We start from the raw sequence: 13,920 nt of genomic DNA, 5'->3' as shown, positions 1-13,920 counted from the left end.
CTTCATTTTTTGCGTTCTATTTTCATGTGAAATATCTTCACTCTGGTAAATGAAATGTCTTTCGGTTGATTACAAAGTTGTTGGTGACATCAAAAAAAAAATCTTTAATTTGCCAAGATTGTATACTTGATGCAGATGCGGATGACACACACAAAATTTAACAGTTTCATACATTTTCGTAGTAGGTGCCCCAAGCATACAGCTTTGCAATTCTCAGCAAAGAGTTACACTCTGAGAGGTACCATGGTGGCGCTGTCATTTTCAAACATAATGTAGTCTTCGACGATCAGCATCAGCTCCACCATTTCCTCTTGTTGGCTACTATGAAGTTCAGTCAACTGTAGAGCTCTTATTTGCATTCGAAATGTTCCTTACATTACAAAAATCTGTGGAGTGCGGACATAAACAACATCTTTACGACGCCAAAAATCGTAACTACTTATGGTTAACTTGATTAAGGATCCATAAGAACCGGAAGAACATAAGTATGGTTTCCTCTCAATAAAAAGTACTCCGTGTGAGAGCCGTGAGACTGATCGAGCTGTTAAGTAAACAAAGGAAAAATAAAAATAAAATAAAAATCAATTTTGTCTCTCACACGGAGTACTTTTTCGGTAAGTGGAAATCAAGTCTTACATAATAACTACTTACAAAGGCAGTTCATTTTTTATTTTTGAAATTTTCCATCGCGTTCATTTTCCGCAGTACTAAAAACAATTTTAAGCTAACGAAGTGAACGCTTGCTCTCTCAAAATGTGTGTGTCAATTTTCATTGCGTCAGTTGGACTATATGAATGCGCGGAGTGTCAAACTTAAATAAATTTGAGAGGTTATCGCCGGTAAGACAATTTTCTTATTTATTTAAAATTTTGAGTTGTATTCAATTCCAATATAAGCTCAACTTTACGCAGTACATTGGTCACTCAACACAGTTCCGTTGATTGTAGGTTAATATTCATTTGTGGAAAGTGTTTACAACCGTCAATAGCCAACATGAATAGCACCTTCGATTCTCCCAAATTCGGTCTTATCCGTAACATGGACAATCGGGGCATGCCAAAAGGTGATATGTCAATGAATATGTCCACATCCGATATGCGACGATTTTTGAACAATTCGAATGAAACAACATCATACAAGCACTCAGTAATGGACGAGACTGCGACGGATGTGTTGACAACAAAACAAAAGACCAATTCGTTGTATGGTCACTTTTTGGAAATTTTACAAAGCCGCACCAATGATTCTGAGGTGTTCGAAACTGTTCAGGATCTTATAGCAGGTAATTTGGGATGATTTTCCCGCGCAAAATTTTTTACCTCTCGAGTGAATTACGTTTCATACTATTCTCCGTTACACAGCCTGTTCGGATACCATCGACGAAATCGAAAAGTTCCAACGACACGGTCAACACACCAATCGACAGGAATATAACTGGTTAAATCAGGAACGAAATACTTGGCGACTGCTGTACGCATTGTATCAAGACAGATTGATAACGCAGAAAGAGGCAATGGATTACGATGATGCACCGTTGATGGGTAGCGAGAAGATGATCGTCGAAAATCTGTACCGTAACAATGCCAATCTGAGGGAATATCAATTGATTGTCGATTGGTTGGAACAATGTGCCGACGAGAAAGAGATACCACAAATCGGTCTTTACACAGATCAGACCATTTCATGGGAGAACACATTGCATCAGCTGCAAAACAAAGACAGGCCACTTTTCGGTCGAGGGCGGGAAATCGTCAAAAGCATGGACCCAGATGCAATGATAAGAGAACGGTTGCCGTTACATGATCTGGATATGGAAGATGAAGCGAGATTGTCGAAACAGGTTTGTGTTTGGTTTTAACGATTGTCGGACGATCCGTTCATTAACTACCGTCAAATAGATCTTAATTGAAATGCGAAAGGGACAAATCGAAAATGCGCAATCGTTGTGTACTCATTGCGGTCAGTCGTGGCGGGCTGCTCTTTTGGAAGGATGGAGACTACACCACGATCCAAACTATGACCAAAGTAACACAGATACCAAGGTAATTCATCCCACTAAATCCACACCATTACCACATCCACCTCCTAAAACCAAACATTTTGTATTCATGTACACAGTTGGCGGTTGAAGGGAATCCCCATCGCGATCTCTGGAAAAAACTTGCATGGATGATGGCGGAAAACAAAAATCTGGACGAATATACCAGGGCCAATGTCGGCATATTGTGCGGTCATTTGGAATCCGTTTTACTACCACTCGGTCAGTCGTGGGTGGATCTGCTGTGGGGTTACTTGAAAACTCAAATTGATATTCGTGTTGAGGGCGAAATACGTTCGTGTAGCACCAAAAGTCACTTGGATATGCCGGAAAAGTACTGGAACGGGAAGATGTCATTGGAACAAATTTTCGAAGAATTGTCGGCACATAAGTCCGACACCATTCGTGTGGCGGCGGAAAATCCGGTCAATATTGTGCAAAAATTCCTAATTCTCGACGATATTCCTGAATTGATGCGACATATCGATGCGTGGATATCAGCCGATAAAATTGGTCCGCAAATGTTACGCTTCTTGACCCACGTCGTTTTGTTTATGCGACAAATCGGACGACCACATCACGAGGATGTTGCTGATCGTGTTATCAAGGCATACGTTGAATGTCTGATCGAATTGGGAGAACGACAGTCGGTTGCATTTTACACTGTTGCTGTTCCGAACGAGGTTCAGTTGGTTTTGTATTCCAAATATTTGCAAACCATTCACGGCACCGACGAAAGGAAACTGGCGTTAGAGGAAGCGAACAATGTGGGATTGGACATTCAGGCCATAACATGTTACACGGTTGAAAGTATCCGAAACGAGCAGCTGAATGAGAACGAACAGAAGCAGTTGTGTTCGTACATTGGTGAAGGCGATCTAAACAAAATTTCGGCCTTGGAATGGTTAACGTTTTATCAGGAGCAACGGGGAGAACTGTTGTGGCAGGCTAATTCGATGATCCGGTCGTTCTTGGCAGAAAATAAAATTGAGTGTGTCCGTAACACGTTTAAAATTGTGCCGCAAGATTCGATTCAGCAAATCGTAGCGAATTATGGTTCAAGGGATAATCTTCCGTACAAGGAAGAATGCAGCATCAAAGAATACTTGTGCCATCAGACGTATTTGAAGGCTATCGATGGATACAACGACTGGACGAAACTCTACCATAGTAAGCCGAAAGAGCCACAATCGCTCGCTGCGAACGCCAATTTCACGGATAAAGTTGCTGCTGAACATAAGGAACAAATCTACAAATCGGAATTGGAACGATGGAACATCAATCTCATCGACCAGACGAAAAGTCAGTAGTTTTAATCCCGCACAATGTGATTCCCATGGCTAATATTTTCTAATTTCAGCTGCCCGTGATCTGCTATTCGCCGTACTACAATTCCCGGAAAACTATCTCGTCGATCCGGATGCGGAGAAAATGCTCGACGACGATGAACATTATTCTTGGTCACATCGATCCATCCAATTGGAAAGTTTACGCAAGTTATGCATTCCAGAAGTGGTTCTATTGCTCCACAAAGTGTTGCATTTGGCTGGCGAATATAAAGAATGTGTTCGGTTGGCTGACGAACTGGCAAATGAAAGCCGACAGCTGTACAAGGTGTATTCGAAACATAAACTGGCCGAACTTATCGGAAAGATTTCGGAATCGTCGCTGGCGCTAATGAATGCAAAAATGGATCCATGGGGATACACGATCGATGTTTAGAATAATTTCCTTTTTTCTGATGTTAGCCGGTTGATTTTGTGACCTGTGACTCGTCTTAAGCTCATGATTTTGTAATAAAATTCATTTTTCCTTTCGTTATGCGACCACATTTTTTATTAGAATTGTGAAATGTTATAGCATCTCTGGATTCAAACGAACGAAGCAGTATAAGATGCAAATAGACAACTCTTTTCAAATAGGAAAGACAATTTTTGATGATCTACTCTCCTATAAATAACGCTTCCGACAATGTCTTCCGATGATGAAACATCCCATTTGTTTATACACAATTTCAATAACATACGAGAGCTGTAGCGACTGTCGTCTCACTGTCCAACTAAATAATGAAGCTGATACAAATTTGCTGATGTTCAATTGTTAATGTTTAGCGAAGAGAGCAACCGATATTGGGTGCTCGGTAGAATCGTGGTGGTATTATTTACTCAAACTAGTAAATGTTAGGTATGGTTTCCACTCAACAAAAAGTGTTCCGTGAGAAAGCCGTAAGAGAGCAAGCTATCAAGTAAACAAAGCGAAAAATTGAAAAAATTTCAATTTTGTCTCTCACACGGAGTACTTTTTCAGTAAGTGGAAAGTAAGTGGCGATATCAAAAAAAAATTGGAAGGAAGTTTAATGACTGAGAAGTAATAAAAATGGCCAAACATCTAAGTTGTAGATGTTCGTCTGAGTTCTAATGTTTTTTTGCTTTGGAAGGTATGACCGAAATATTACCGATTCTAATGGCATTTAAGACACACTCCGCTGGCACCCTTACCTTACCATTAATTCCATTAATTTTTTCTTTTTAAGTATGGAAGTAAGTACTAGCTAGGTAAATTGATGCAAGTTTTGGGCGTGAACTTTATTGATAATGATTTTCCCTTCTACTGAATGCTACGAAAATCCTATTTCATACGTAATGTCACCACACGAAGCTACTATTCTGCCTTCACGGAAAGAAGGGACATTTCCCTGAAAAAACATTCCACCAGCAAAATCGACTCTGCATTCTAGCCTCTGGGAAATTCTATGGTGTTGTGATGTGGAGAACGGCTAGGTATCAGGGAAAATAAGACCAAAAGTTTTTAATCGAGGATCCCCGAAAACTATTTCGAAGATAAGAAAGCCGTAAGACACTAGAAATATTCTCAAAATCGCTGTTGCTTCATCGCCAACTCCCAAATTACTTGGATTTGCTCCTCTACTTTCGCTAAAACATTTCGAATGAAGCGGATATAACTGTCGTTTTCCCTTTTTCTTTGTACAGATATATGAAATCGTCGAATTACCTGTATTTACTGGACATTTATTCGAACTGACATACTTGCTGTATTTGCCCACCACTACCCATTAATCTAATATTATTACTGGCTATTTACAAGAATTTGTCAATTAGCATTTACCGGTATTTCCTCTGAGTGACTGATACTTTAAAATGTCTTCACATCAACAAGTCAAAATGCATTGAAAACAAATTCAATCGTCTTAAAGTTCACGCACAGTCGCACTACAATCGAATCAAGAATGAGTATAACTAATAACGGTATTGACATCTACTAATGTAAAATATCAAAAGTTATGCAATGGACGCAAAGCTGGCTTCATAGTTATCTAGAGGTATTTTGTTAATAATTCATTAAATCGATTACGATTAAATCTGTTACTTCTTTTGATGTTTGATGTAATGGAAAATATTTTACTTCTTTAGCAAAAAGATGTACTTTAGGTCTACTGTACTCCACTGAAACACACACACCATATACAATTGATTCCAAACTTGACATCTCATATTTGATAGTTAATGCTTGGAGCTAGAGTGCTATGACAATACTATACATTTTGCTATATATAAGAGAACCGTAGCCAAAGCGTCGTTGTTGAAAGCCGTTTCAAAAAGGATTGGATCAGGTTTGATGTTTAAGAAACTCTAATTAAGAATATAGTACAGGGAAACCTGCTTCTGTATTTCAGTATATGTTCAAGAGGTCATGATCAGATTTACTAAACATAGATCCGAAATAGACCTCAAAAATGCGATTTTTCAAGTGCAATTTTGATCCTTAGTTTATGCAACATCTATGTCATCATGTATGTTTGAAGTGATTTAAGTGATAAGCGACAATGGACGGATGAAATCTTATCTTACTCTGTTTGCTTCATTACCTAACACAACAAGGAGAGTTAATTTTAAACAGTCTGTTTTCTGCGACATTTACTCCCAGTTCGACATTAAAATCTTACATTTATTTGTCAGCATGGTCAAGTATGACGTGAATTTTAACTATTTTATAATAACGTGAACACTCCACCAAATAAACACCTTACTACCAATATGACGATGAAAATCCGTTACAGTTAAAAATAAAGAATTGAAGAAGAAGACAGTTTTGTTTTGTGGTTGTCAAACGAAATCGCTTCAAGTTTACGTGAAAAATTCGTATTTACCGTGACCATTTACTGTTTCAGTTTCAATAATAATCGGTTCGGATAAAAGTTCACGATCTAATTGAGTGGAAATTGTGACTATTCTAATTATGTTAAGTGTTTGAATTGTCGACTTGTGCAAGACATTTTTTTTCTCGATCAAAAAAAGGGTGTTCGTTTGGTGAATTTCCTCATCACTTTTCCAGGGGGTGGTTGGTGGTGAAATTAATAACGGCCATGTTTTAACTGGGAAATTGTATGGAAAACTGTATGTCCTTGTCCCAGGGTTGCCGCGCCTGTAATTGTTTTTGGTGACAGCATAAAAGATACAATAAATCAAGCAACAATTTCTGGATTTAAATCGACAAATTTAATTGACCATCCGTCGATGATGATAAATGTGGAGATGTCTCAATAAATGTATTAGTGAATGTAAACAAAACATTGGAAAAGCGACAGAGAACTTACACACAAACACACACAACGAAACCCTCATACACAACATAGTGGTGGAAAATTCTAGCTACAATATTTTCCAATATATTTCGTTGTCAGAATTGTCAGGTGGAACGTGGAAAAATATTTTTTACTGTGTGATTCAGTGTCAAAGGGAATTTTGTAGAATACAGGCAGAGGTGGTGCAATAAAACTTTACAACTAAAAAGCGGAGTGCTGAAAGTTTATTTATTTTCGATTTTAATTTTTTTATTTTTTTTCTTATTTTTTGCGATTTTTGAGCAACAACAAAAATCCGTTTACGACCAAGTAAATAATTGAAGTAGTTAAGGGAGTGCTAAAATAAATATTCACATCGAAATTGTTTATCGGTGACGTCAAATTGATAAATATTGTGCATTTAGAGTAAGTTTGTGGTGCGAAAGATTTCGGAACTATTTTCAATCAACTGAAGTAATTGAACAATTCCAGAAGCAATGGCAGACGACGAAGTTTTATTCGACGAGGTCTATGAGCTGTGTGAAGTCATTGGAAAGTAAGTACACTTCTAAGTTGTCAGTATTATCTAAACAAACCTAATAGTCAAAACAAACATTTAGGCCTTTCAATCGTGATTCTTAAGAAATTTTCACTTTCATTTCCTAACTCAAACATTCGATCTCATTCAAAAATCTGAAAATTAAAGTCGACTTCTAACCTATATCGTAAGTTGCATGTGCAGCAACCGAAATTGCGTTTTCTGTGTGCTTACAATCATTAATACACATGCGCAAACAAAATTAGCCAACGAAATCCAAACTTGATTTTCCAGTGTATGAAGAAACCCCAGTACTATTTGTACAGCTGATTGAACTGCAATAAGTTGATTACTTGTCCCCTCTTGGGAAGGCACGAAAGTGAACCTTTAATTTTGGTCCATCAGTAGTGTCTATCAGTAGTGAGACAACAACTTTCAATACTACTTCGATTGCTACTAGAAAACACTTTCTTTCCAGTTTTGTATTAAATTTAAATAGAACATCCGACCAAAATGATTCATTATCTGGTGACATTTGCCGCAGTTGTCGTTTTCACGAAACTTTGTGAATAATGAAAAACTAACGCAATTTGATGGACATTTCGACCTTCGGCACGGTCTACAAACTTCCTACACTGTAACTTAAAAAATAGTCCAAGGAAGGACGTCATCTACATGCTTAATGCGTCGAAAGTTGAATTTTCGAAATCTTTTACTTCATTATTTTAAACATTAATTATGCTAATGTTAAGAAGCCAAAATTTACACTTTTTCGTGATATTCATAAATTACGTACACTCTATGTATCTTCGATACATTTTTGTCATTTTTGCATACGCATAGCAATTTTTCGAGGTGTTTCTAAAATAATCAAAATTCAGCACGGTCCATACCATAAAGTTTACTGATCAAATTCATACAATACTGCATTAGTATCCAAAGAATTCATCAAGAACAATGCGGAAATTGACGGAATGATTTAAATAATCGGATACCTAACATTCAAAGTGGGTTTATCGACATGTCTATTTGGTACACTATTTGGCAATATACGGTAGGAAACAGGTCTACACATATCTGACCTAAATGTTTCGAAAATTACACATCAAACACAATATTGTTATTGTTGTCGAATAAATGTCATGGTAATGATTTTGGTGTTGCTCAGCCGGATGATATACGAAGAGTTTAGCACAAAAGTATATTTTCTTTCCAAAGGGAATTAGCATCAAGTTGACGCTAACACCATACGGTGATTACTTAGTCATTACCGTGTATACATAATTTGCTGGTTGTGTTGTATTACTATGACTATAAGATGAATATTTTACACGGAAGAAATTATTCACCCGCATATTTTGCTTGTTCCGTATAGTTGTCAACCTGTGCCGTTCAAACTATTAAATGAAAAATTAATATTCTCTCGCAGCTTAACCCAATAATCGTTAAATAATAGTTTTCCATATCTTCATATCGCAAAATACTTAATACCTACACTCCCATCAGTATCTTAATAATATTCCGATACACTTTTCCTTGATTACAGCAATAAACAGAGACTTAATGCAAACAAACTTTAACGAAATCCAGCCTGTAATGTTAATGTACACATTTCTTGACAAGTTCGCCGTATACATACATCTGTATACAAAAAGTCTTTTGTCGATGTGTACGAGATGTAAGAGTTCTAGTGCAGCTCAATACAGCATATTATTCGTTCGTCATGAAATTACAACCATTAATTATTCCCAGAAACATCTAAGCAGAAATTGAAAGCAAAGTTAATTCAATAATAATATTGACTCTTGTAAATATAAATAAACAGAATATAAAAATACACTTGATGGTACCGATAGCAGCATCAACTATGCTATATGAAACATTATAATATAGTCCACATATATAGAATCAAAATTATACCGAAACTGAATGGTCCATATTAGAAACGATAGTGTTTACATTTCATATGGGCCATATCATGGCCGATAATTAGATGCTGCTAAATCTAATATTATATATAAAAAGAGGCGAACATACACGCTTCGTTTCAAAGATGTATAAATGTCTACATTGCGAAATGTTATGTTCTCACAATTTTCTATACACCTCTGAAGATGTGAAGTGTAATGAAATTGAACAGAGGATGTATGAAAGTAAATAGAAGAACTTGGTTTTGCCTTCTTGCTAATGTGTGTATAGAAAGAATGTATCGACTTAATGTTTAGATTAATTACAAATTTGCTTAACAGAATCAATTTAGTTATATGTGGAGGCCGGACGTATTATAGAATTTTGATAGAAAACGTAACTGTTTGTTCAGTTGGAACTATCAGTCGCTGTGTTATTCGTTTTTCTTCTTCATTTTTTTTTTTTAAATATTGAGACGGGTAATAGAAAAAAAAAACGATTTTTTGTCTGGTTTGAACGATTTATTTCTTAATAAGTCGAAATCATATTGACAACGTTTCGTTATAATGAATTTTGTTGTATTAATGTTTTCTCTCTCTCAAACTTCTAAAATATTTGAAAAACGTTGATCCAAATAGAAAATTGAAAACCAATTTCAAACTGTCGATTTTCCTTCATCCACACATAAAATGTGTCCGATACACTTGTCTCAAATGTTTTACCATTCATAAATTTGGAACCAAATTGTGTCAGTCACAAGCTCACCGTCTCTTAAATTCATCGATTTTTTGTGTCTTACTTTAGTATCACACAACCTTAACCTACTTTCCAGCAACGGCTAGTCATCTGTTGTCGACAGCGAAGACAAAGAAAACGATGAACTCCACTAAATATTGTCTTTGTACCACAACGTGCGGTTAAACTAATGAGATACATAAAGCTTTCAACAATAGAAGTAGAAGATTTAACGATACTACGGTGATATTCTTGCCGTTTTTCGAAAGACAGATTTCAGACAGTTTGGCTCCGCCGGATAAAAGTTTTACCGATGGTTTGTTTATATGCCCAAAGAGTTCTTTGTCAGAATAGTCTAAAACCGCAGGCAGGTCAAATGTCTAAAAATGGTGTCTTTGTAGAAAATTCACTTTTCATTAAAGATCAAGATAGAGAACACACTATTGCGTTATAATGTAGACCACAAAATTATCTACTAAATAGCTGAATAGCCTCAGGAAAGTGTTTCCGAATAAAATGGGAGAAAATTAGATGAAAACAACGAGGAAAAAATTCATTCTCTGTCCTTTTGTTTCAGATGTATGTATAGGTATTATCAACAGATTTTAATACAGGTTTCAGGCAGTCCCTAAAAACCATGGCAAAATAATCTTTGTGGAAATAATTTTGGTATGATTAAAAGCCACAAAACACGAAAACATATCTCAATGTATCGATTCCCACTCTCTTATAGGTCCAATGAAGCCTCAAAGCCTCCACTTTATCGTGGGATGCTCAAAATATTTTTCTTGTTTACGTAACCAATTGCTTAATTAATCAGTAATCCTAATCGATCGATAACTCAAAAAACCCTTAAGTATACTTCTCGAAAATGCAGAATTCGTCCTAAATAATAATCTCATTTTCATAGAGCCAATCATTCAAATTGTTTTTCATTATTGCTTTTTGTGTTCTTTCCATTTGTATGATCGTCTAAATCACTCAAGTGTTACAGCAACAACAGCAACTAAAATAAATTCTCTTGACTAAAAGCAATGAAAATATGTTGGGAATCAGCATTGTCAATTAATAATAATCGTGAAGCATAAACAACATAGGAATTATATAGAAGAAATTTGGACGAAGGTAAAATTTTTATTGAACATGAAATTTAAGAGCTTGAAAGATGTCTACAGTTATGTGTCACATAAATGGAATGGAATGGTTATTTTGAATATTTCTGTCATATCGATCGATTACGTTAAAAGTTATCTAAGCTTTCGAAGATTTGACAGCCATCAATTTGTCTGAAAGTGGATAGTGCATAGTCGTGTTGCTATCTTCCAGGTTTATAATTGATGAAATTCTTAGATTCTCTAATCTAATTGAAGTCTGAAAAATAGGTTAATATGAATTCTAATCAAACTTTACGATGTACGAATCTACACAGCCAATTAACAACGACAAACATTTCTTAATTCAAACTTGGGTCCACCAATATTTATTGTTACAATCCTCAACTGAAGTTCTTAAGTGCCTAAAATATACCCAACACAAAAACCGCATCACAAATTACACTGTTGCAACCTTTGCTGAAAAATTACCCGAAAAAAACGCTTTAATATTCACCATTTGCAGTGTTCATAATGCAATATAAGTTGGGAAAAGCTTCGTGGTTTATTTGGCGAAACATGCACCACATTGCTATATTGATATTTGAACGGAATGGGTGTTCACAACGCTTTGCCTATATGCATTGTGTGGTTCTCGCTTCATTATATATTTACATTCTTCCACCTTTGCAGAAGCACTTGCCCGCATGGAAAATATATGTACCTTACTTCTGTCATATTCATTGCTTGTATCGAGATTAATTTGTCTTTGTGATATATTGGCGATGAGTTTGAAAAATATTTTATAGGAGAAGGTCTCTAAAACGTTTTATGTTTTTGACATTTACGTTGAATTTGGCTAATATTCAGTGTGGCGAATATTTTGAACATTTTTAACCTAAAATGATCTTTCGATCTTTACGCGAACAACTGACGTTTGTGATCAAGCCGATCGAGTTATTTTGAATTAAACGTTTTCTTACAATCGTGAATACAAAACTAAAGGACTTTGTTTCCCTTGTGGATCTATAAATTAAATTTGCTATAATATTAGGATCCCCTCGTCATTTTACACGAGGAAAAATTCTCTTGACATTGTTGCAGGTTATTTTATAAATTTGATATGTTACCACACCTCCATAATATGCACACATAAAATTACGAACACTAAATAATAGAAGCATGCCACAGATTAATACTTGTTACAACAAAAATGTTGACAAAGTGGATGTTCAGAATGTTCATAAATAATGTCTGCTTTAGATGGTCTTTCGAAACAGTAGTAGACAGGGGCGGAGCAAACGAAATTTAATATGAAAAATTACTTTTTTCCTACGGGTACCGCACGTCTTTGACTAAATGCCATTTAGTAAATGGAGAAGTTCACATCGATCGCTTTCTTTTTCTTAACAAATTCAGAAGTTGCACATGGTAATATGTTCTTGGTCAGTATCGCGTCTCGTTGTCTTTTGAATTAACAACTTCTGCTGTACGTTGAAAAACAAGAAATGTTACAAGTTTGGAAGGCCATTGTTCATTCAGTTAAGCCCCCTCGTCTTGACTTATGAATCCTTTGGAATTCTTCATTTTATACTGTACGGCAAAGATACTAACGAAAACCTGTGTATAAGCAGTGTAATAAAACTTAAAATATTTGCAAACAGCAGAGCCCATTTTTGGAAAATTTAATTATTAAATTTGCTAAGATTTTCTGAAATTTGATAATAAAAAAAATCTTTTGTGAATTTTATGCAATTTTGGACAACTATATTAAATTTAGCAAATTAATTTTCCATCAACAGGCCCTGCTAAAGAGCAATTGGCTCTATGGAGGAACTCGATATAATAGTTCAGTAGTCAGAGTAAAATGTTTCATTTTCTATTCATTCCGGCAACTGTTACTTTCCACTTCGAATGCCTATTAACATTGATATTCATCAGATACAATCGCACACCGCAAACAATGGAAAAGCAAACGACAGTTATAAGGCAACTTCAAAATTAAAATTTCATATTCTAGAAAATTTTCGTTTCCGGTTTATTGAATTGTCAGACGAATCAAAATGAAAGTAAACATATTTAGTGTTGAGAAATTTCACTTAAGTATGTAGACAAAGTTAGATATAGATAGGCACTGTGATGTGTGTTCGTTCATGGGGTATACATATGAATGTAGATAATTTTATGTTACCTAAGCATAAGCACTGTTAAGAGCATAAAGTTTGTTCAACAAAAGTTTTTGTATGAAGCTTTTCGGTTTACTTGAACTTTTGTGTATTTATTTTAACTTAGACGAAGAGTGTAACAACATGTATACCTTAACGTGATACATAATTTTTCTTTAACTCGTGTGAGGCGTCGAATTCTATATTATGAAAGTAATTTATTTTGTTAAGAAATTTGGAAGTCATTGAGTTCACAATATTTCAGTGGGTTAAGTTTTCGGTTCGTTATAGAGAAAAGTATTTTAAATGGATATTTAATACATGTATAGTCGGAATGAAACCTGTTAAGCAACGCCAAAAGACTGTTCGAGACATAGCAACATCAAATAAATTTAAGATAATTAGATGAATCACTTCAAATCTTTTGACATTTTCAAAATATATTTACGATGCACAGTCTCGGTAAAGTATATATTTCAATTTCGCATATATGATTTCAAAACTTTGTTAAGTTTGCTTATCATTTCAATTCATCCCACACTCAATTCCAAAAGATTCCACATTCTGGTAACCGATTTCCATCTATCTGAAAGATTTACGATAACGCACAATAGAAGAATCACTTCGTATGTTCCTTAAGTTTGCATTTAACTCTCCGATTGAAAGCGTCGAAGTTTCGAGCACAGTATTGAACATAAGTTTTCTTCTATTTTACTCATGTTCTCTATCATGTTAGTTGATGTTTGACAAATTAATCGGTACATGTCTTTCATTGCAGCAATTATTCCGTTAGTTTGGATGCAATTTCATTGTGATTTATTGAGAAGAGAAATAATATGTAGACAAATAGAAACACAAGTGAA

At 35.3% G+C, this 13,920-nt stretch overlaps 2 protein-coding genes across 7 annotated transcripts in view; both read left to right on the top strand.

Moving 5' to 3' along the window:
- The first annotated feature begins 761 nt into the window (after window positions 1-761).
- On the top strand, window positions 762-3,867 carry LOC119067458 (nuclear pore complex protein Nup107). The gene is made up of 6 exons (XM_037170440.1): window positions 762-839; window positions 948-1,282; window positions 1,362-1,840; window positions 1,899-2,042; window positions 2,119-3,340; window positions 3,399-3,867. Exons 2-6 carry the CDS (start codon window positions 994-996, stop codon window positions 3,758-3,760), a joined length of 2,496 nt encoding a protein of 831 aa, XP_037026335.1. The 5' UTR covers window positions 762-839; window positions 948-993; the 3' UTR covers window positions 3,761-3,867.
- A 2,272-nt stretch (window positions 3,868-6,139) lies between these two features.
- LOC119067239 (peripheral plasma membrane protein CASK) overlaps window positions 6,140-13,920 on the top strand; it is a 273,427-nt gene continuing 265,646 nt past the window's right edge. For 4 of the 6 annotated variants that reach the window (XM_037170106.1, XM_037170104.1, XM_037170103.1 and 1 more), the window contains exon 1: window positions 6,140-7,176. In XM_037170106.1, coding sequence (XP_037026001.1) covers window positions 7,118-7,176 — 59 coding nt within the window. In that variant the 5' untranslated portion in view covers window positions 6,140-7,117. The remainder of the gene's footprint in view (window positions 7,177-13,920) is intronic. The other 2 variants (XM_037170102.1, XM_037170105.1) reach the window with 2 other exon arrangements.

This window comes from Bradysia coprophila, assembly GCF_014529535.1.
Source record: "Bradysia coprophila strain Holo2 chromosome X unlocalized genomic scaffold, BU_Bcop_v1 contig_12, whole genome shotgun sequence".
NCBI lineage: Eukaryota > Metazoa > Arthropoda > Insecta > Diptera > Sciaridae > Bradysia > Bradysia coprophila.
This window is presented reverse-complemented; position numbering and strand designations above follow the sequence as displayed.